Source organism: Myxine glutinosa, chromosome 13 (assembly GCF_964187855.1).
Source record: "Myxine glutinosa chromosome 13, kmMyxGlut1.1, whole genome shotgun sequence".
Classification (NCBI taxonomy): Eukaryota; Metazoa; Chordata; class Myxini; order Myxiniformes; family Myxinidae; genus Myxine; species Myxine glutinosa.
Genome location: NC_136273.1, coordinates 46,847,740 through 46,872,807, shown reverse-complemented (window position 1 = coordinate 46,872,807; position 25,068 = coordinate 46,847,740). Strand labels below are relative to the sequence as shown.

Sequence of the window (25,068 nt, the reverse complement as noted above, 5' to 3'; positions counted from 1 at the left end):
TAAGTCGGTCTATCATATAAGTGAGATAATTGTGAGAAAGGGGGAATGAGGCAAAAAAAATTCAACATTTTACATTCGTAATATGTAGATGGTAGTCTGTCACCTTATTGTCGGACAAAGACAGCATTCACAATCGTACTCTTTGTCATTTCAGCTTGCCATGGTACCTGATGGAGACCCAGAGAGGAGGCAGAAAACGAGAACCGTGTGTGATTGCCGGAGCCCTGTCTTCCAAGAATTTTTCACTTTGTAAGTTGTGATCGGTAAAGAATGGGAAATGACCTGCTGTTCTGTCTAATGCTTATCAAGACACACAAAGATACAATTAACAATGTATTTTGGTTGTTTTGGTGAAAGTTACACTTTTATGCGTGTCTGGAAAGACTGATTCTGGTGGGGTCGTTGAACTTGAACACGGATCCCTGATTTTAGGTTAGGGGTGGGATGCGCAAAAAATTTACATTGCATTGAAATATATAATATTGCCAGAACATTTATTGTGAGTGTTTCTTTTTGTCATAAATTCTAAAGACTGTTCTAAATTTCGACAAAGAACGCTCTATAAATACATTTAAAAAGAAGTACTCTGAACAAAAAAACCTTTGCTCAAAACTAACATTTATTTTAATTATTGTATTGTAGAAATCCAGTTGAATGAAAAGCAGACATTGCATGAAATGAAACAAATGGCATAATGATCAAAACAAATCAATGTCCCTGATGTATTTTGATTTGATCTTCGATCAGAATGACGGGTTTTCCATCACCTGAACATTTGCCATTATCATCTCGACAATGTGAATCACTTTCAACAAAACTTTCTTCTCCAACACATTTGATGCCTATTATATTGTTGCGGATCTGCCGCCGGCCTTCTCCCATTTACCAAGGGGGGATTAGTCCCCTTGTCTTTGACTGACCAGGCGCGACCCGAGGCCTATGCGCGAAATAGGGTTTTAGGCCGAATTCACTATTACCTAATTACTCGCGCTGCCCTGAAACGAGGAGATAAGCCTCGCGCGAATCACGTGTGTTGGTGGATGCGCCGAGTGGTAGCGAACACGTGATCTGAGCCGTTTAGATGGTGAACCCGATTCTAGCGGTCTTATTCGTACCACGCTTAGTCAATGGCGAAATCACAGAGGCAATCGAATTGGAAAGGAAGAACAAGTTTATTTACACTATTCATAATGATGAGAGCAGAGACACAAGGCAGTCCTTAAGCAGTCTTATACTTAATATCCCAGAGACTACGGGCCCGTTTCACACACACACACACACTCACACGGGGATTGCAGATGAAGGTCAGCACGTCCAGGGATGGAGGGCACGTCCACAGATGGTCAGCTCTCTCCGGTCCCCAGCTCGTACCGCGAAGATGGATCCCATAGCAGGCAGCAGCTTGTGACGTGCCGTTTGGACGCCCTGGGTTATTACGGGGCGAACGGTAGGGGCGGCTCTGGCGCGGCTGGCGGCAATTCACTGGCGGCTATTGCCGCGTTTACTCGCGTGGCTGGGTCAATGGGTCATTTGCTATCGGCTGGTTTGGCTGTGGCCGCGTACGTAATAGGCGAATACAGTTCAATAGCCTCGAAGCGCTAAGCCTCAAAGTGCTCACAATGCGCTCCCAACCAGCCCTCTTCAAGTCCTTCAAGCAAGTGCCTTCCACCAAGTCCTTTGACACAAGTTCTCCCAGCACTAGTCCTTCCTCTTGTGCAAGTCCTCCCTCTCGTGCATGTCTTGTTCAAGGGCTTTTGTGCCAAGACTTTTATAGGCACGCCCTGCGAACCTTCTAGCACTCACCAGACGCGCCTTACCACACCCTATCACGCCATGCCCTGAGAGCCCTGGTTGGCTGGTGGCCTTTACCGTCGTCGCCTCTGACGCGCTGCCTTGACGCCGCCCCACCCCGACCCCGTGCTCCTCCCTCTCAGGCCTACCTCGTGTTACTCGACTAGTGAGCGAACAAAGGGCAGCGAATGCTGCTGGCAGCCAAAGCGTAATAAATGCTGCGGGTAGCCAAAGCGTAACAAATTGAGGGATCAGCCAAATGGGGCGCGGGATCAATTATGCCCATAGAGGTGGAACTGGAGGGTGGACGCAAAATGAAGGGACCTAAACTCATGTCTTTACACAACGCAGATATTACTAGTGGAAATCGCCTATACTTACACATACTATGACATAACTAAAACTCTAAGGTGGCCTACGTGTTGCTCGTGGACTAACTATGGGGGGGCAACCCTTTAGCCTTTAATGATTAATATGTGCCAATCTCAAAACCGTAGCAATATACTTTGGAGAATTTCCCACGGTCATAAAGCATGTCTTGAAACCACAGACTGAGTGACAAATTCAAATAGAATGACAGGGAGTCTGAATTATCTGATATTTGGGGTACCATTCCACTTCTTGGTTCATGAATGGTTAGGAGAAAAGAAACATCTGTGATGACAAATCAATGATTCCGGTAATTCGTTAATAATCAGGTATCCACCATGGGAACAAACCAAATGGTACAAATCAGTTGCATGTTGAACGCTATGGTCAACATCAGCTGTGGTCTGAGGAATATAGGGTAATCCCACATTCCGAGAACACATCTTTAGTTACATACATGTTAATACATGTGAAGACTATAATGGCACTTTGTAGCGAGCATACCTCCACCAGGCTGAACAGTTTGTTTTGCATCCCACTGATAGGCTGGATCTGGATTCGGACCTGAACCAACATCTAATCGGCTTGTTCCTGTCGCCTAACCATCTCTTCCTCTTAGTTTTGTCATAAGTCGTCCATAACTTTTTTTTAATATCATGCGATACGTCCGTTTTGGCCCTGTCAGTCAATGGTAAAGAATCACTTTAAAATTCTCGTATCCGGATTCCATATTCAGATCTTCACCAAAATTGAAGAAATTCTTCCTTGTCACACACTCAACCTGTCCACCAAATTTTGTCTAAATCCGTCCACAACCTTTTGAGATATCCTGTTAACAACCAGACAGGGGTGCAAACATAACCTCCATCCACCTTAAGTGGTGGAAGTAAAAACGATCACTATTGAAGGGAGGGGAGGGGAGGGGTTTAGGGAAGCGTACGCCGGATGCGCCCCCGAGGGGTTTAGAAAGGTCACGCGCCGCGTCCGTCCCCAATTGGTTTCGGGAGGGTGCATGGCGGGTGCCCCCCCCCCCACCCCCTGGATCCGTCCCCGGGTGTTGCCTCCGCACTTCCAATGCTTATAGAGTTTTTTTTTCTATAGCAAAAGCTCTCATTTGTATTAAATAATTCTCAATTACGATCAGGTTTCCACTCAGCCATTGTTTGAGTGTGTGACCCCAAAGATGACCTAGCAATCGGCTGTCTACTGTCATAATCTGCTCCAAACATCTCGACAGGTGTGCCAGGTTTTCCACGATAGGATGGAATTATGGAACTTTGCTTTTCGTCGGTGATGAATTTAAGGAATTTGAATGCTCCTCCCCCTTTGTCCTAAACTGAGGTTTTCCAGTCGAGCACTTACACCATATTGGCTGCCATATTGTTTTCCATATATCCTCACCAGAACTTGAGGCAATGGTGCATGACAGCCATCCAGAAGATTTGACCTCATTTATTTGCAAAGTTTGGAGGTTACACAAAAATTCACAGCTATTAATAAAAGTGCAACTCTCACTAGAACTGCTGTAACAACATAGTAGAAGGTATATATATATATATATATATATATATATATATATATATATATATATATATATATATATATATATGTGCCTTTCACTGAGGAGAGGCTTCCGTCTGGCCGCTCTGCCATAAAGCCCAAATCGGTGGAGTGTTGCAGTGATGGTTGTCCTTCTGGAAGTTTCTTCCATCTCCACACAGGATCTCTGGAGCTCAGCCAGAGTGACCATCGGGTTCTTGGTCACCTCTTACCAAGGCCCTTCTCCCCCGATTGCTCAGTTTGGCCCGGCGGTCAGCTCTAGGAAGAGTCCTGGTTGTTCCAAACTTCTTCCATTTAAGAATTATGGAGGCCACTGTGCACTTGGGAACTTTCAATGCAGCAGAGATTTTTTTGTAGGCTTCCCCTGTCTACTGTCACACACTGGGTCACGTTCACCAGAGGACCTGGGTTCGATTCCTGGTCTGGACGTGTAATTTTCCTACATATATCAATTTAATTATTTATGATCCTGTTCATTAATATACATATATGCATGTATGTATGTATATATCGACTTCTGCTTCCAGTCCCCTAAGCGAGGAGGTTTGCTTCAATCTCTCCACGGCATCGAAGTTTGAGTATGTTCCCATTCGTGTCTTTATCGAATTTCCACTGGTTATTTTAGCCTGGTGTTGGCTTAGCGGTTAGGGTGCCAGCTTGGGATCCTAGGATCCTGGGTTCGAATCCCGGTCGATCGCTGAATTAACGATAGGGGGGTTGACTCAGCCTGTTATCCTTCCGAGGTCGGCATAATTGAGTACCAGCTTGCTGGGATGAATGATCACGGTGAGTACCCCGGCTTAGAATAGGTACACCGTATCCCTGCGCATCGTAAGAGGCGACCAAGTGTTGGCGTCAGGAAGGGCATCCGGCCATAAAAACATTGCCTCAAACAGCGAACCATGATTGTCATGGGGCCCGCAAGGCTAACCCCCCCTCCAGCGGGGAAAATGGCCTTAAAACGATCATTCATTCATTCATTTTCCCCAGATCTGTGCCTCGACACAATCCTGTCTCTGAGCTCTGCAGGCAGTTCCTTTAACCTCATGGTTTGGTTTTTGCTCTGATATGCATTGTCAGCTGTGAGACCTTATATAGACAGGTGTGCGCCTTTCCAAATCACGTCCAATCAATTGAATTTACCACAGGTGGACTCCAATCAAGGTGTAGAAACATCTCAAAGATGATCAAGAGAAATGGGAGGTACCTGAGCTAAATTTCAAGTGTCATAGCAAAGGGTATGAATACTTATGTCGATGTGATATTTCAGTTTTTTCTTTTTAATAAAATTGCAAAACTTTCTAAAATCCTGTTTTCTCTTTGTCATTATGGGGTATGGAGTGTAGATTGATGAGGGAAAAAATGAATTTAAACGATTTCAGCATAAGGATGCAACATAACAAAATGTGAAAAAAGTGAAGGGGTCTGAATACTTTCTGAATGCACTGTATTCCGTCTCATCAGCATCAGATTCGTTAGGGTTCAGATGGTGACGTCAACAAGGTCACTGATTGAAAAGAAAAACAAAGTTACAAAATCCAAAACAGCTCACCTTGTTTAGAGCTTGGCAATACTTTGTGATTTGAGAAAGAATAGTTTTGTTGAGAAGTAGAAAATATAATGGATGAATGAATGTTTGCAGAGGGCAGAAAAATGGGGCTGCATTCTGGCAAATCGGGAATGCCTCTTTGTTGCCATCTTTTCTCTCCATGAATCCCACAGCCCATTGGTTCCGGCTGATGTGCAAAAGCGCTTGCTGTTTGCTATATGGAACCGAAATGGACAGGAAAGGTATGTTGGCAGGATGCCCGCAGCCATGCTTCTTCTTGCGCATCAAAACGGCATTAAGTGGGTTCATCTCCATCTAAATTTTCAGCCATCTGTGTGCACTTCCCATCTTACAATGGTGCTATGTATAGATTTTTTTTTCTAGAGTGTCCAAGGCTCATGGAGTACCTTGTACATGCACCGCAGGTAGCACAGGCACATAAGGAGACGTCATCGTACTTTCACAAGAATTACAAAGACATTAGTAGAGAATTTGAATGTCGGAACCCTTACGAAAACCTCTTATGGTTACTCACGGGGAATGATAAAGTGTGCTGAGTTTTCCATCAAAAATATCATCAGAAATCTTTGAGAGGGATTCCGGAATATCGTAAGCTAAGTGCTCAGTTGGGAAGATCAAACAGGTCAACCCATTTTGATGGATTCCCAACTCTCTTTAGCCTAATGCACCGTGCTTTAGTAGTCATCACAGTTGCATCAGCTGTGAACTGATGCAAATATATTTTAGAAAAACGACTGTGGACCTCATTTTATGAGGCAATTAAGGCTTTTTGGGAATTACTTCTGGTTTGAAAGGTGCAATTATTACTTAAATAGCATGATCTCTCAAAAAGTTATGGACAGATTTGGGTGAAACTTGGTGGACAAGTTGGGTGTGTTTGACTGTGACAAATTGTCTCAATTTTGGTGAAGATCTAGATCGGGATACAAGAATTTTTTTATTTTGCAAAGAGATTCTTCATAATTGAGAGAAAGGGCCAAAAACGATATGTGGCATGATATTTCAAAAAGTTTGGACAGGTTATGACAAAACTAGGGGGATGAGTTGATTAGGTGACAACAACACGCCAATCGCCAACAACAACACGCCGTGAAACCCCCGTCCCTCCATACCAATTGCTGTGCCTCCTCCTTCTTCCCCTGCACCGCCATTCTTTGGAACAGCCTTGCCAGCAGCGTTCTCACCTTCTATCACCTTATACAACAATTCAAGTCAAGAATCAATCGTCCAGATCTCATTTAATCACCACATTTTCCCATCTTCATTCTTTGCTTTTTCACCCAAGGTCAACCACAGCTTAGTTTTAGGGCCGATTCTTCTAATGTGGTATTAATTTTTTTTTAAAGTTTCTCCATGAGACTGAGATTACTGTTTACAAAGCGCATTACATCTTTAACCTTCAGAGCTCCATGACTGTTGTCAAATATAAGGCTACGTTAGTACGGTCATGGTTCATTGGCCCTGATATAAAAAAGGTTTGAATTGTATTCAATACTTTACCCTTTGCACAGTTATGGAAGATAATGTAACGTGGAAGGCCTTTTACATTTAAACTCTCCTGGATAAACAATGCTGATTGTTTCTAACTTGCCATTGCTGTATCTTTGTGCATTACAGCCAAAGGGAATTACTTGGCTGCTTGAGTTTTGGGATTAAATCTTTGTTGGATTCAGATAAGGTAGGCATTTTGAAATCAATTAGATTCCAAGTGTACTCCTTCACATTCGTATGTTTGATCATTCATTTACTCATTCATTTATACCCAGCTAACACAACTCCGTTGGGCCAACGTTGCCGTTTGGTCAATTGGTCGCAAGCGAATTGATGACGTCTGGGTGACGTTGCTTGTTGGTTATAAACAGGACGTCTATTTTCCAGTGTTGGCCCAACGTTGTTTATTGGTTGCAAACACAGCGTTTATTTTCCAACGTTGGCCCAACGTTATTTATTGGGCATAAACGCAACGTCTATTTTCCAACGTTGGCCCAACGTTATTTATTGGTTGTAAACATAACGTCTATTTTCCAGTGTTGGCCCAACATTGTTTATTGGTTGTAAACACAATGTCCCTTTTCCAACGTTTGCCCAACATTGTTTATTGGTTGTAAACACAATGTCCCTTTTCCAACGTTTGCCCAACATTGTTTATTGGTTGTAAACACAATGTCCCTTTTCCAACGTTTGCACAACATTGTTTATTGGTTGTAAACACAATGTCCCTTTTCCAACGTTTGCCCAACATTGTTTATTGGTTGTAAACACAATGTCCCATTTCCAACGTTTGCCCAACATTGTTTATTGGTTGTAAACACAATGTCCCTTTTCCAACGTTTGCCCAACATTGTTTATTGGTTGTAAACACAATGTCCCTTTTCCAACGTTTGCCCAACATTGTTTATTGGTTGTAAACACAATGTCCCTTTTCCAACGTTTGCCCAACATTGTTTATTGGTTGTAAACACAATGTCCCTTTTCCAACGTTTGCCCAACATTGTTTATTGGTTGTAAACACAATGTCCCTTTTCCAACGTTTGCACAACATTGTTTATTGGTTGTAAACACAATGTCCCTTTTCCAACGTTTGCCCAACATTGTTTATTGGTTGTAAACACAATGTCCCTTTTTCAACGTTTGCACAACATTGTTTATTGGTTGTAAACACAATGTCCCTTTTCCAACGTTTGCCCAACATTGTTTATTGGTTGTAAACACAATGTCCCTTTTCCAACGTTTGCCCAACATTATTTATTGGTTGTAAACACAATGTCCCTTTTCCAACGTTTGCCCAACATTGTTTATTGGTTGTAAACACAATGTCCCTTTTCCAACGTTTGCCCAACATTATTTATTGGTTGTAAACACAATGTCCCATTTCCAACGTTTGCCCAACATTGTTTATTGGTTGTAAACACAATGTCCCATTTCCAACGTTTGCCCAACATTGTTTATTGGTTGTAAACACAATGTCCCTTTTCCAACGTTTGCCCAACATTGTTTATTGGTTGTAAACACAATGTCCCTTTTCCAACGTTTGCCCAACATTGTTTATTGGTTGAAACACAATGTCCCTTTTCCAACGTTGGCCCAACATTGTTTATTGGTTGTAAACACAATGTCCCTTTTCCAACGTTTGCACAACATTGTTTATTGGTTGTAAACACAATGTCCCTTTTCCAACGTTTGCCCAACATTGTTTATTGGTTGTAAACACAATGTCCCTTTTCCAACGTTTGCCCAACATTGTTTATTGGTTGTAAACACAATGTCCCTTTTCCAACGTTTGCCCAACATTGTTTATTGGTTGTAAACACAACGTCCCTTTTCCAACGTTTGCCCAACATTGTTTATTGGTTGTAAACACAATGTCCCTTTTCCAACGTTTGCCCAACATTGTTTATTGGTTGTAAACACAATGTCCCTTTTCCAACGTTTGCACAACATTGTTTATTGGTTGTAAACACAATGTCCCTTTTCCAACGTTTGCCCAACATTGTTTATTGGTTGTAAACACAACGTCCCTTTTCCAACGTTTGCCCAACATTGTTTATTGGTTGTAAACACAATGTCCCATTTCCAACGTTTGCCCAACATTGTTTATTGGTTGTAAACACAATGTCCCTTTTCCAACGTTTGCACAACATTGTTTATTGGTTGTAAACACAATGTCCCTTTTCCAACGTTTGCCCAACATTGTTTATTGGTTGTAAACACAATGTCCCTTTTCCAACGTTTGCCCAACATTGTTTATTGGTTGTAAACACAATGTCCCTTTTCCAACGTTTGCCCAACATTGTTTATTGGTTGTAAACACAATGTCCCTTTTCCAACGTTTGCCCAACATTGTTTATTGGTTGTAAACACAACGTCCCTTTTCCAACGTTTGCCCAACATTGTTTATTGGTTGTAAACACAATGTCCCATTTCCAACGTTTGCCCAACATTGTTTATTGGTTGTAAACACAATGTCCCTTTTCCAACGTTTGCCCAACATTGTTTATTGGTTGTAAACACAATGTCCCTTTTCCAACGTTTGCCCAACATTGTTTATTGGTTGTAAACACAATGTCCCTTTTCCAACGTTTGCACAACATTGTTTATTGGTTGTAAACACAATGTCCCTTTTCCAACGTTTGCCCAACATTGTTTATTGGTTGTAAACACAATGTCCCTTTTCCAACGTTTGCACAACATTGTTTATTGGTTGTAAACACAATGTCCCTTTTCCAACGTTTGCCCAACATTGTTTATTGGTTGTAAACACAACGTCCCTTTTCCAACGTTTGCCCAACATTGTTTATTGGTTGTAAACACAATGTCCCTTTTCCAACGTTTGCCCAACATTGTTTATTGGTTGTAAACACAATGTCCCTTTTCCAACGTTTGCCCAACATTGTTTATTGGTTGTAAACACAATGTCCCTTTTCCAACGTTTGCACAACATTGTTTATTGGTTGTAAACACAATGTCCCTTTTCCAACGTTTGCACAACATTGTTTATTGGTTGTAAACACAATGTCCCTTTTCCAACGTTTGCACAACATTGTTTATTGGTTGTAAACACCATGTCCCTTTTCCAACGTTTGCCCAACATTGTTTATTGGTTGTAAACACCATGTCCCTTTTCCAACGTTTGCCCAACATTGTTTATTGGTTGTAAACACCATGTCCCTTTTCCAACGTTTGCCCAACATTGTTTATTGGTTGTAAACACAATGTCCCTTTTCCAACGTTTGCCCAACATTGTTTATTGGTTGTAAACACAATGTCCCTTTTCCAACGTTTGCACAACATTGTTTATTGGTTGTAAACACAATGTCCCTTTTCCAACGTTTGCCCAACATTGTTTATTGGTTGTAAACACCATGTCCCTTTTCCAACGTTTGCCCAACATTGTTTATTGGTTGTAAACACAATGTCCCTTTTCCAACGTTTGCCCAACATTGTTTATTGGTTGTAAATACAATGTCCCTTTTCCAACGTTTGCCCAACATTGTTTATTGGTTGTAAACACAATGTCCCTTTTCCAACGTTTGCCCAACATTGTTTATTGGTTGTAAACACCATGTCCCTTTTCCAACGTTTGCCCAACATTGTTTATTGGTTGTAAACACAATGTCCCTTTTCCAACGTTTGCCCAACATTGTTTATTGGTTGTAAACACAATGTCCCTTTTCCAACGTTTGCCCAACATTGTTTATTGGTTGTAAACACAATGTCCCTTTTCCAACGTTTGCACAACATTGTTACCTTCGCAAAAGCGGAAGGTTATGTTTTGATCGCTGTGTATTTATTTGTATGTCTGTGTGTGTGTGTATGTTATTCGCATAACTCAAAAAGTATTCAACCGATTCGCATGAAATTTGGTGGGATGATAGGTTATTATCCGGGAACCATTTGATTAGATTTTGGAATCGATCGGGTCAAAGGTCAAGGTCAAGGTCATGAAAAGGTCAAAATCGTCTTTTTACCATAGCGCGGTCAATTTGTGTCCAATTTGTATGAAACTAATGCCAAAATGCTTTGCTACACAGATCTTGTAGTCTTTTATTTTGGCAACAAAAGTAGCTGCGGCGAAGGTATGCGCTCTACCGAGTGCCCGTTCTAGTTTATTGGTTGTAAACACAATGTCCCTTTTCCAACGTTTGCCCAACATTGTTTATTGGTTGTAAACACAATGTCCCTTTTCCAACGTTTGCACAACATTGTTTATTGGTTGTAAACACAACGTCCCTTTTCCAACATTTGCCCAACATTGTTTATTGGTTGTAAACACAATGTCCCTTTTCCAACGTTTGCCCAACATTGTTTATTGGTTGTAAACACAATGTCCCTTTTCCAACGTTTGCACAACAATGTTTATTGGTTGTAAACACAATGTCCCTTTTCCAACGTTTGCCCAACATTGTTTATTAGTTGTAAACACCATGTCCCTTTTCCAACGTTTGCCCAACATTGTTTATTGGTTGTAAACACAATGTCCCTTTTCCAACGTTTGCCCAACATTGTTTATTGGTTGTAAACACAATGTCCCTTTTCCAACGTTTGCCCAACATTGTTTATTGGTTGTAAACACCATGTCCCTTTTCCAACGTTTGCACAACATTGTTTATTGGTTGTAAACACAATGTCCCTTTTCCAACGTTTGCCCAACATTGTTTATTGGTTGTAAACACAATGTCCCTTTTCCAACGTTTGCCCAACATTGTTTATTGGTTGTAAACACCATGTCCCTTTTCCAACGTTTGCCCAACATTGTTTATTGGTTGTAAATGAGATGTCTATTTTCCATCGTTATAATAATTTTGACATTCATTCATATTTATTTGATCATTTACTTTCATTGGAATGTTTTGGGAGTCGGTTTTCCGTACATAAATCAAGGTGCATACATAGTGGTCAAAAGAGTAGTGTTGCTCTCATGCCTATAACACTGGTCAGTTCCAGCTGAATTTTTTTTCTTTTCCTCAAAATAGGCTCAAATTCAAATTTTCAACAAATCTTCATCATGAGAATATGGAGAATTTTTTTTAAAATTGGGTCAAAGTGTGAAAAGGCAAAGTCATAGTGATTATAGATAGCCCTTATTAACCCCCTTCTTCTGCAGCAGTCAAGTGTGAGATGCCCTGTTGCTTTTCTAATTGTTTCTGCATTTCTTTATTGCTTTAGCATTGAGCTTCAATGTGTCTGTCCAAGCCATTACATTTTAACATCCAAGCTTTTGTCATCAAACCTTCAACAAACCTTTTTTATGAGAATAAGGGGAACACAAATGAAAAAAATGTACATTTTCTTTTATCTGTCTTTTTCGTCAAGTTTAGTTCAAGTACAAAGCGGATGCTTTGCATTTTGAGATGCTTTCTAGTTGGTATTGCAATGTGACCTTGACACATTAAAAAATCCCACTTGCTCAAAAATACGAGCTATTCTCGGTCACTTGAGAAGTGTGCAGACGGGTGGCTATTAAATATGGCAATTCTCATGGAGAATGTTCTCAAAGAATGACATCACAAACTGGTGTTTAAAATGCCACTTCTACCGACCACCTACTGACAAATCAGTTAAAATACACTTGGCCCTCAGTTAAAGTCATGACGACGTTCTTGAAAACCACGACCTCAAGTCAAACGACTTTGAATGGATCAATTTATCACATAATAAATAAATTTATCTTGACAACGTAATAGCGAGCTATGTGTAAATAATCACGACGTTCTTTGAATTATTATAGACCTTATAATGAAACAATGTTAACCAGGACGATATTAAGCGACGACACCCTGTAATTATTTCTTTAACAAGACTGAAGGTCTAACAGCAGCGTAGCCGGGCTTGTTTGATACTTTAAGTTTAAAGGAAGACTCCAGACCCAATTTTTTTTAAATTATTTAAATCTTTAGAATTAGATAATGTTTAATTTTTAAAAAGAAAAAAAAAATTCCATGCTAAATTAGTCGTAAAATGCGTTTTTTAAAAGGCACGATAAAAAAAAAGCTAGTTCTGGAATCCTTGTGACGTCACTGTGACGTCTCAGCTGAGGTATAGTATAGATCGCAGCTGAGGTATAGATCTCAGCTGATCACGGTGCACACAGTGCATAAACATGGCAGACATGGCAGAAGAAGCAGTTTTTGACTCCGAATCGCTCGATATTTCCTCCGATCTGTCGGACTTTTCAGCCGATGAATACATATCAGAGGCTGAGGTAAGTATTGTAGAAGAAGTTGATATAGAACGGAGAGAATTTGGTGTTCAACCATATCAGTTTGAGCCTGAATACACCGACGAAGATCCAGAGGCCAATATGGAGGTCGAAGTGGAAAACGACGAAGATGATGCTGAACGGCTCGCAGATTTAGATTACTGGTACGTGTTGGGCAAGCCTACTTGTTGATAGTTTTGGTTAAATATGCGAGGGATATTTATATCAAGCGAGTGTTATTGCAGTCGTGACTTTGTTTGATCGATAAAACGGTAAAAACCCGATCGCCTTGTGCCTGTATCATGGCGTAGACACAGACACGCAGGCTGCAGCTACTGAGTGTAGAGTACAATTGCACTCGTCACTGTACGTCGGCGTTTCGTATAATTTTGGCCAATTTATTTATATTTATGGCAGGCATGTTCCGCTAGACCCCGAAATAATCGATACATAAACAATTATGCTCGTTTAGGAGTTGCGAATGACGAGAATACGAGGCCATTTCTTAGATGTTCAAAGCTCCTTTATTCTGACAGAAAATCCTCTCGCGAACAGAACTCATACAGCTTTTTATAGCGCCAAAACCCACTTCGGAGGGCGTGGCTTCAACAACCGCGCGCACGTCACGCCCACACAATCAGAAGCCCGTGCCCATGGATTATGTCCCAATAAGGTAACACGTGGCTTCAACAACTGCGCGCACATCACGCCCACACAATCAGAAGCCCGTGCCCATGGATTATGTCCCAATAAGGTAACACGTGGCTTCAACAACTGCGCGCACGGCACGCCCACACAATCAAACAATCAAAAGCCCGTGCCCGTGGATTATGTCCCAATAAGGTAACACGTGGCTTCAACAACCGCGCGCACATCACGCCCACACAATCAGAAGCCCGTGCCCATGGATTATGTCCCAATAAGGTAACATGTGGCTTCAACAACCGCGCGCACGTCACGCCCACACAATCAGAAGCCCGTGCCCATGGATTATGTCCCAATAAGGTAACGTGTGGCTTCAACAACTGCGCGCACGTCACACCCACACAATCAGAAGCCCGTGCCCATGGATTATGTCCCAATAAGGTAACGTGTGGCTTCAACAACTGCGCGCACGTCACGCCCACACAATCAGAAGCCCGTGCCCATGGATTATGTCCCAATAAGGTAACACGTGGCTTCAACAACTGCACGCACGGCACGCCCACACAATCAAACAATCAAAAGCCCGTGCCCGTGGATTATGTCCCAATAAGGTAACACGTGGCTTCAACAACTGCGCGCACGGCACGCCCACACAATCAAACAATCAAAAGCCCGTGCCCATGGATTATGTCCCAATAAGGTAACCCCCACACTCGCATCCAGGGAGGGGGGAGGAGGGATAGCCCACATTTTATACATGACACAAACGTCATTTACGATTTAGTGTAGGCCTATGCATTGCAAGTGTCTTTGGGGACACAGTGACAGTACACTCGCATTCGAGCCATGTGCCACATGTACTTTCCATCGTGCTCAAGTTCGTCGGAAAGCTCTTCCAAGTGTTATTACTGGCAACATCCTTCGGGAATTCATGCAGTGTTCGCACAAAAGGCTCCGAGACTTTGCTGCACCCGTACAAAACACAACTATAAACCATTTAGAATCCGATATGCAGGACAATATAACTAGAATAGAAACACTCCACCTTTTGTATTGTATTGTAAACCATTTGTAAAGTATTTCCGGCTTCTCTGATCACCTCGTGTGACGTCATACTGTGCATGGGCACGTGGTCTAAGATTTGCAGAAGCGTTTTCGTCGATGGTCTATTATTGGCGCATTTAAAGGTCCACAGACACGGAATCTCACTCAAAATGCATTTGACGTCATTCAAATGTCTTTTTATGGTGAATTCAAATATGGCATTGATTTTTTGTTATATTCACTCTGAAACATTAAAAATGAAAGAAAACCGAACCACTTGGGAACGCCCCTAAAAATTCTTCCCCATACCTCAAAGCCGATGACGTCACCTCCAGAACGCAGCCCGCTTGCAAGCACGCTCCACGTGCATTTGCTTGATACAAATCAAACACTTATTTTAACTCCAATTTACATTCTGTTTCCACTTTTAGTGAGAAGTAGGGGTCTGTGAAACCATTCATAAACTTTATTTGGTGCAAATCGGATAGTTTTTAGCCGAGTTACCTCAGACCGTGAGTTGTTAATTATTTAATTCACCCATAGTTGAAGATGTGCAGGCCGCTCCACGGAGCGACCTTGCGGGCTTATCAACGAGGCGAGGCATGATACACATGTGTCTCAGCATACCTCAGATCAATATCAAGCAAATCAAAAGTAGAGTACGTACAAATTACACGGAACGGATCGCGGGCCGAAGCATAGCGAATCGAGATGGCATGGACCTCGTTCTGGAGATGACGTCACCGGTCACGTGACCTGCGGTTCGCTGAACTCCACTTTTTTGAGGGGCGGGGCATAGCAAGTTGTGAAAAACACTACAAATGTTCAAAATATTGGTCTAATTATCCCATTGTTGATTTAAAAAAAGAAACATGGGTGATTTCTTCACTAGGAAGGTTAGGTCAAGTTAATATATAAATAACCAGAAACTTTTGAATTACATGGGACCTTTAAGGTCAGATTACAAGGAAACGACTTTGTGGGTTGATTATTTTTTTTTTAGATGATGTTGTTATGTACTGATCAAAGATTATGGAGAAGCATTTAACTAAAAAAAATAATTTGGGGTCTGGAGTCTTCCTTTAATTGAACAAAATAGTATGATCTGGGTGGAGATACCAGTTAGCAATTAATGTAATTATTAAATTATTTTGAAGTACTCTAAGTCTCTAAGCTGTCTATCACCATGGATGTGAAGAGATTGCATTGAGACACTGGTTTATTCTATATGTTGGTCAGTTAGTCAACACTATCAAAGTGACCTCAGCACCATCCCGACACACACCACTGTGTGTGTTACGGAATGAGGTGTTTTACGGTGGCCGGAGTGCAAATCCTGCCACCAACCTCGTTAGGAGAGGACCCAGTGAGTTGGTACTCATTTTGTCAACCTCGGAGGGATGACAGGCTGAGTCAACCCCACCTGGTGTTAATTCAATAGCTGACTCGGATTCCAGATCAGGACCCTAGGATTCCAAGCCATCCACCCTAATGTTTGAAGAGCCCTTAATCAAGGTTTTAATGATATATGATCTGGGGGGATGCACCCTCCTCCCTCCCTCCCCCCCCCCCCCCATCATATATCATTACCCTGTTGTCATAATTTCAGTTCCCCCCAATCATCAAGTGTGATAATTTGCCCCAACCAGGTATATGACATAATATATGAACATTTCCTAAAGGGTGTTGAAAGAATCATAAATGGCAAAGCCAAATAGCATTACATTCTACCTTTCAGAAGCGTAATTGTCGGCTATAAAACTCACCCCATATGTTGGATAAATATGTGAGGAACATACATACATACGGAGAGACAAATGCTGTAAACACAGGAACCAAACATCTACGCCGTAATTTTTTTTTGTTACCAGTTCTGAAAGCTTCTTTGCGAGTTTGAAGAAGAAGAAGAAGCACTGACGTATGGTTTATTCACACAGCAGTTTGAACGGAAACATTTATTATTCTACGGCAGTAGAAACCCTTTGGATTTTAGAAGGACACGGAACGAGCATACAAAATTATATATACAGTGGTGATATTTTGTGAGGCAATATAAAAATATATAAAACTACACAGAAGGACCCCACAAACAACAACAACTACAACCACGATATTGTGGTGCTGTGCATACACGACTCGATTGCCAGAAAGGTACGCCACAACGCGTGGATACAAACGAAAGCACTTTATTACAAGCTCGCACATCAGCACTGGGCGGGCTCGACCTGAGAGCCCGTATATATGTCCCGAGGCCACGCATTTCCCCCGGGCGTGGCCGATCGGCCAAAAGGCGGGGCATGCATCTCAGTTCCACGCCCGGACGCTCGCGCCACCCACTGGTGCGTGGAATTATTGACCATTGTGCCCGCCACACGCGCCCCCCCAGAATTCCCGCGCACCTGAAGGGTGAGCTTGCGGGGAAGCCGGATAACCCGGCTGAAACGCTCCCTGGCGATGCGTGCAGGGCTGGGGGGTAGCGAGACGGCGGGGCTGGGGGGTGCCGGGGGCCTGACCGCCGGGGGGCGGCCTCGACGCGGAGGCAGAGCTGCTTGCGGGGGGTGGTCCAGATCGAGGTGGGCCGGCTTGAGGCGGTCCACGGAGATACGATCCAGGACACCGCCGATGTCCACAGTGAAATGTTTGTCCCCGGTCTCCAGCACGCGGAAGGGCCCGTCGTACGGGGGCCGCAGCGGTGCCCGGTGGGCGTCATGCTGGACGAAAACGTACTCCGCCGTGCGAAGCTCCGGGGCGACGTGGGAGGACGAGCAACCGTGGTGCGCCGTCGGCACCGGGGCGAACCTCCTGGCGGTCTCCTGCAGGGTGGAGTGCTGTTGCGCCGCGGACCAAGGAGCCGTGGAGTCGGGGATAAATTCGCCCGGCACCCGCAGCGGTTGTCCGAAGACCAGCTCCGCCGAGGACGCGCGCAGGTCGTCCTTGGGCGCCGTCCTGAGGCCCAGCAGAGGCCCGTGACGGCGGTCCGCAAGGCCTGGACGTCGGGGTCGGCGGTCTGGTCCTCCGCCATCCGGGCATAGTCGATCCCGAGGTGGACCGCATGTGCGACGGACTGGGAAAGGCAATCTGCCACCGGGTTGTCTTTACCAGCGACGTGACGGATGTCCATCGTGTACTCGGACATGGCATAGAGGTGACGTTGTTGCCGGGCCGACCATGGCTCGGCGACCTTGGCCATCGTGAACACAATGGGCTTGTGATCGACGAAAGCCGTGAACGGGCGGCCCTCTAGCAGATGGCGGAAGTGTCGGACCGCCAGGTGGAGCCCGAGCAGCTCGCGGTCGAAGGTGCTGTAGCGGCGTTCGTGCGGGCGAAGCTGCCGGCTAAAAAACGCCAGCGGCTGCCAAGCACCACGCATCCACTGCTCGTGCACCACGCCCACCTTGTAGTCCGACGCGTCGGCGGTGAGGGCAATTGGTGCATCGGGCGCCGGGTGCGCCAGCATGGTGGCATTGGCCAAGGCCAGCTTTGCGCCCGCAAACGCCATGGCCATCGGCTCTGTCCAGGCAATGTCACCTTTGCCCGGCTTCCCCTGGAGGGCCTCGTGCAGGGGGCGCAGGAGCTGGGCGACGCGGGGCACGAAGCGGTGGTAAAAATTGACCATGCCCAGGAATTCCTGGAGCCCCTTGATCGTACGGGGGTGGGGGAAACTCCTGACGACCTCCACTTTGGCCGGTAAAGGGATGGCCCCGTGCCTGGTGATGCGGTGCCCCAAGAAGTCGATGGCGGTGATGCCGAAACGGCACTTCGCGGGGTTGATGATCAGGCCATGCTGGTCCAGGCGTTCGAAGAGCGTGCAGAGGTGGAGCAGGTGCTCCTCCCGGGACGCGCTCATGACTAGGATGTCATCCAGGTAGACGTAGATGAAAGGTAAGTCACGCAAGACGCTGTCCATGAGCCGCTGGAACGCCTGGGCCGCATTCTTCAACCCAAAAGGCATCCGCAGGAACTCAAAGAAGCCGAAAGGGGTGATGACGGCCGTCTTTGGGACATCGTCCGGTTGTACGGGGACCTGGTGGTAGCCCCGGATGAGGTCCACCTTGGAGAAAACGGTCGTGTTTGCCAACCGGGCGGAAAAGTCTTGAATATGCGGGACTGGGTAGCGGTCGGGGGTGGTGGAATCGTTGAGTCATCGTGCGGTAGTCACCGCACGGCCACCGTCCGCCACCGGGCTTTGGCACAATGTGCAGAGGAGAGGCCCAAGCGCTGTTGGAGCGCCGTACGATGCCCAGCCGTTCCAGCGTGGCGAACGCCGCTTTCGCCACGGCGAGCTCCGTGGGGTCGAGGCGGCGCGCCCGGGCATAGACCGGTGGGCCGACGGTGGAGATATGGTGCTCCACCCCGTGCTTGACGGCCACCGCTGAAAAGGTGGGCCGCGTGAGTGCCGGGAAACTGGCGAGGAGGCGGGTAAACTCGTCCGCTGCCGGAAGCATACAAACTAATCTCGCCGGGACGGAACCACTCAGCAAGCCGCTTGGCAAGCCGCTCGGTGAGCCGCTCAGTGAGCTGCTCAACGAGCCGCTCAGCAAACAAGCGAGCGAGCTGAAGGTTTCGGCCTGGATGAGACGTCGACGCTTAACGTCCACCAACAGCCCATGCGCACAAAGGAAGTCCGCACCGAGCAGGGCCAATGGCATGCTGGCGGTGATGAACGACCATTGGAAACGCTGCCCTCCGAACCGCAGTGAGAGGCAACGCTTCCCGAATGTGAGGATGGGTGTTCCATTGGCGGCAAGCAAAGCGGGGCCCCGGCCCGCGGCTTGCTTGTCGGACGCAGAGGCAGGAAGGACGCTTACCTGCGCTCCCGTGTCGCACAGAAAACGACGACCAGACGGGGTGTCCGTGATGAACAGGAGGCTGCCGGAATGGCCGACCCTCATGGCCGCAAGTGAGCACCGGCCCGGTCGTTTCCCAACCCGTCAAAAGAACACGGCGGGCGGCACGTTCTAGCCTTGCGGCCGAACCTGGCATGGTAGTAGCACCAGGTTTGCGGCGGCGGCGGCCGCGTCGGCCATGCCAGCGGCGGTGGTGGTGGCGGCGGCGGTAGTGGGCGGGGCATAGCAGCGGCCACGAGGGAAGCAGGGGGCGCTGGAGCCGCCGCACCGGGATCCACTACGGCAGCACCGTACACCGACCGCGTGTCGCAGGCCGCGAAAAATTTGTCGGCTTCTCCGGCCAAGGCGCGGGGTTCCGTTATTTTGGAACTGGCCAGCACGAGGCGCACCTGTACAGGTAGCTGGCGGAGGAAAAGTGCTCAGAAGAGGCAATCCGGGCGCTGGTCTCCGAGAAGGGACAGCATAAAATCCATCCTTTGTTCATTGGCATTGGAGGTATCATTCATTGGCGTTCCAATTTTTGCGACGAACTTTAATCTCCCAAATTCGTCTCCTTTCAGGATCTCGAGGGAAATAATGCATCTTTGCTCTCTTTTCCCTTCGAGTGGAGCATCCCCATGCAGAACAGCACGGCATTTCCCTCAGTTTTAAGGTGAAAGTTGTACATTTACAAGCGATCACGATAAATGTACGGCAGTAGTCAGAAGACCTGTTTAGTTAGATTTGGTAGCTCGCGCGTAGGGCTTTAACATGGGGCCTGTTGTCACGTGATGGCTAAAAACTGAAAACGAATTGGCCAAACTATGTGTATAAAGGGCTCTGGAGTCGGCCATCGTACCGCCGTAAAGACATCACATCACCCCTGTCATGTGACCAGATCCTCAACTCTGATTGGTGTACGTTTGAGAGGACATACTGTACAATGTACATACATACAGACAGCCAAATACTGTTCTAGACGGCTTTGCCCTATGGGCTACACTGTAAAAATAAAAACAAAATTTGCGATTCCTCTCCATTCCTCTTCCCTCAGATCGGCAGTCTGCAGCCTCCTCACTCTCTGAAGACCTGGACAAAATCACAGACTGGTCAAACTTGTGGAACATGTCTTTCAATCCTGACAAATCTCACACTCTTACTATGTCTCTCCGAAAAGATCGACTGGACAACCCTCCCATCTACTTTCTCAACAATCCTCTCCAAGAAGTTCTGTCGCTCAAGCTTTTGGGTCTCACCATCCGCCATGATCTTTCTTGGGAAAACCACATTTCCAAGCTGGCCTCCAAAGCCAGTCGCCGACTGGGCATCCTCCGTCGTGCGAAGTCCTTCCTAGGCACACCTGAGCTCCTCACCACATACAAGGCTTTCATCCGCAGCTCAATGGAATACTGTTCTCCCCTATGGGCTGGTGCTCCTGCCTCACACCTGGCTCGGCTTCACGCTGTTGAATCCAAAGCTTTCAGAATCATTGGAATCTCCCGCGATGAAGCTATCTCTGAGGGCCTTTCACTCACTCACCGCAGGTAGGTGGTCTTTCTGTCTTCTACCGACTCCTCTCCGGCCTTGCTCCCCCAGCTCTCTCTGTGCTCTGTCCCCCAAATATTCCTACAGGTCGCACAAGATCTGCCAGCCACCCTCTGATGGTTAAACTGCCGAAATCTCGGCTCTCTGCTCACCTTCACTCTTTCATTCCTCTTTTCTCCCGCCTCTGGAACAAACTCCCACACTCACTTCAATCACACTCCGCCCTCCAGGTCTTCAAAACAGCTGTTCACGACCATCTCTTATCTTCCCCCATCCAAAACCTTGATCTTTTCTACCCCCACTAATTCACCCCAGATCCACCTTGTTTGAAATTCCAACTTCTTTCCTGGAAGTCTTGGCAGTGTCCATATGTTTTATACCTCTCCCACCCCCCCCCCCCTTCCCATGCCTTCCCCCCAAAGCCCTCTCCCTCCCACAGTTCTCTCGATGTCTCCATGTCTCTCGGTCCCTGCTCTCAAATGTTGTGTTTGTGTCCTTCCCCCTCTCTCCCCATCTTGTCTACCGCTCCCGATGTTATTTGTTTTGTGTGTCTGTTTGTCTTTCTGTGTGATTAATGTTCGCTCTTTCACGAGCCTCGATCTTGTATACAAAAAAAAATAAAAAAAATAAAAATAAAAATCCGAACGGACGGTCGTGTGTCGCCGAGGGCGGGAAGGTCCAGGAGGCGGTCGGCCCGTTCGACCTCCGTGAGCCCGAACGTGGCGAGGAGGAGACGTTTGAGCGCCTCATACTTGTGGTCGCCCGGCGGGCGCCAAAGGATGGACACGACGTGGGCGGCAGTGCCGGGCCCGAGGGCGGCGACCACGTGGTAGTACCTGGTCTCGTCCGCCGTGATGCCCCGGAGTTGGAATTGAGCTTCGGCCTGCACAAACCAAACGTCGGCTTGCGCTTCCCAGAACTCCGGGAGTTTGATGGCGATGGCGTTGATAGCCATGGCGCGTTCGGGGGTCAGCAACGGCTGAACCAGTCGGGGTCACCAGTGTGGTGCTGTGCACACACGACTCGATTGCCAGAAAGGTAAGCCACAACGCGTGGATACAAATGAAAGCACTTTATTACAAGCTCGCACATCAGCACTGGGCGGGCTCGACCTTAGAGCCCGCATATATGTCCCGAGGCCACGCCTTGCCCCCGGGCATGGCCGATCGGCCGAAAGGCGGGGCATGTATCTCAGTTCCACTCCCGGACGCTCACGCCACCCACTGGTGCGTGGAATTATTGACCATTGTGCCCGCCACAATATAAACACTCGAGTGTTATAAAAGATCCTTATTTTCACGTGTTTTACTTCATGTGTTTCACGTGTTTGTTTGTGTTTCACACTGAATGAAAATCGTAAAGGTAGACCATGCAGATTGTGATACATGACAAATTCAACGATATGTCCGGCCTGAACAGCATAGGAATCAAAATGGCGGTGTGTGGAGTCGGCCAGGGCCCTTAAAACACAGAGTTTGGCCAACTCGGTAATAGGCGCCATGTTGGAGCCCGACGTCAAGTGCACGCGCGCGTGCATTCAAGCGTTGGGGTTAGGGTGGATGGAGGAAGAAACAAAACGTTACAAACAAATTCACTGCAATACCGGAACAGTATATATATTAGGAACATGCACATTACTACCGGTAGACCGAAAGATCAGCAAATACAATGACTCAAGATTTTTACCTTGTCCCCATACATAGACTACGGTACTTATGTGTGTAGGCTGAAGTCCAAATAAAAACTTTAACCACACCAAATGTGTTTCTAACCTTGAGTTTCTGATCGACTCATCGACTCATCGAGACTTCATTTTCAGAATATGAGGTTTTTGGGCCTTACTTTTCTTCGTCTTTTTTTTTCTTTTTTTTTTTAGATCTAGTGTTAATATACACTGTTTGGGGATGAATTTATTTAGACCCTACATTAATTTAGATCGAGTAACTTATTGCGGTACTTACGGCACACAGAAGTGAGGTATCATTCATTGGCGTTCCAATTTTTGCGACGAACTTTAATCTCCCAAATTCGTCTCCTTTCACGATCTCGAGGGAAATAATGCATCTTTGCTCTCTTTTCCCTTCGATTGGAGCATCCCCATGCAGAACAGCACGGCATTTCCCTCAGTTTTAAGGTGAAAGTTGTACATTTACAAGCGATCACGACAAATGTACGGCAGTAGTCAGAAGACCTGTTTAGTTAGATTTGGTAGCTCGCGCGTAGGGCTTTAACATGGGGCCTGTTGTCACGTGATGGCTAAAAACTGAAAACGAATTGGCCAAACTATGTGTATAAAGGGCTCTGGAGTCGGCCATCGTACCGCCGTAAAGACATCACATCACCCCTGTCATGTGACCAGATCCTCAACTCTGATTGGTGTACGTTTGAGAGGACATACTGTACAATGTACATACATACAGACAGACAAATACTGTTCTAGACGGCTTTGCCCTATGGGCTACACTGTAAAAATAAAAACAAAATTTGCGATTTATCACCAAGTATCATCCTTGGTGACATTATCTATATTATAATAGCCGTAGATGACTCTGTCTGTCTGTCTGTCTGTCTGTCTGTTGGGCGTCTGTCCGGGGTGTGGCTTACTCGGTTTGCAGAGTAGCTCCACCCATAGCTCCACCCATTCTGGGAGTGGCTTCATATAATTATAAACAAATATCCACCATTTTATTAACTCGCATAGCTTTGAGGCCTGTTTTGTAGGCCCGTGGTGTCTTGCTCTCTCTCCCAGTTTTATTTCAAATCAAATTCGATATATCATTTCATTTTTCACAGTCGCTAACATAGTTTTAGACTCGGTTGAAAAAAAATGGGAAGAAAATCCAATGAAAGTTGCCGTTTATAGAACGAAATGAATTCTCAAACGCCTGTAACTTCAAGGCCATTGAGTCTCTCTCACGCCTTTATCGCCAATCTAACTCACCATATGATTTCATTTTTATCGATGGTTTTAGACTCGGTGTCAGCAATAATTGAGAACATTCCACACACGCGGGAAAATGCAGAGATATATTTTTTAAAATCGCGTCATGGTGTATCATACACCGCCCAACATGACACCGACGGCAACGTGTCGATACATATTAAAAATTCGCTTTTGCTTTTCCGTTAAGATATATTACTTTTTCGTTTGATGACAGTCGTCACAAAAACGTCAACAATGATGCCGACATATATTTCTTCGTTTTTATTTCATTCAACATTATTATCCGGAAGTAAAATATGTTTCAGGAAATTACCGAGAGATATTTCTTCGTTTTTTTTATTAGTTATGTGCGCATACACTTTAAATAGGTTTATTTGAAATCTTTAATATTCCACAATATAATTTACTTGCCATTTATCATTTGATGATTACGAGACAAATTCCTCTTGAGGATCGTGACAATTCATGCGCTGTGTGGAAACTTCTATTTCCAAAATGAATGAGACGATCGATGAAGAACGCAGACTTGAACAGGATGTAGCAAGAAAACGAATGAGATGGGCGAACGAGTCCCTCGACGAACGTCAATGCAAACTTGTGGGGTCACCCGTGGGAATCCCACGGGCATGGATGTGTGTGACATTTCGACATATTGAGTTAGATGCTGCACATTCATTTTTACAAAATGGTTACTGGCAAGTCATCAGATCCAGAAATGGTGTAATGAACACAATTTATTTACGCGCAAGCACGAAAGCAAGACGGGCCGATTTCTGATTCCGACGGGCCGACGGGCGAGACGGGCCGATTTGGAGCAAGAAAAAGAACGAGACGGGAGAAAAACGAGAGAAACGAGACGGGGAAAGCCGATTGGAGAGGCGAGTGAGGAGCTATTGGAGAGGCGAGTGAGGAGCGATTGGAGAGGCGAGTGAGGAGCGATTGGAGAGGCGAGTGAGGAGCGATTGGAGAGGCGAGTGAGGAGCGATTGGAGAGGCGAGTGAGGAGCGATTGGAGAGGCGAGTGAGGAGCGATTGGAGAGGCGAGTGAGGAGCGATTGGAGAGGCGAGTGAGGAGC

General features: G+C 45.6%; 1 protein-coding gene across 1 annotated transcript in view; it reads left to right on the top strand.

The window, feature by feature from the left end:
* Window positions 1-25,068, top strand: part of LOC137438912 (uncharacterized) — a 144,288-nt gene that overhangs the window by 49,128 nt on the left and 70,092 nt on the right. The window contains exons 4-6 of the mRNA XM_068134385.2: window positions 155-249; window positions 5,443-5,511; window positions 6,908-6,968. Coding sequence (XP_067990486.2) covers window positions 155-249; window positions 5,443-5,511; window positions 6,908-6,968 — 225 coding nt within the window. The remainder of the gene's footprint in view (window positions 1-154; window positions 250-5,442; window positions 5,512-6,907; window positions 6,969-25,068) is intronic.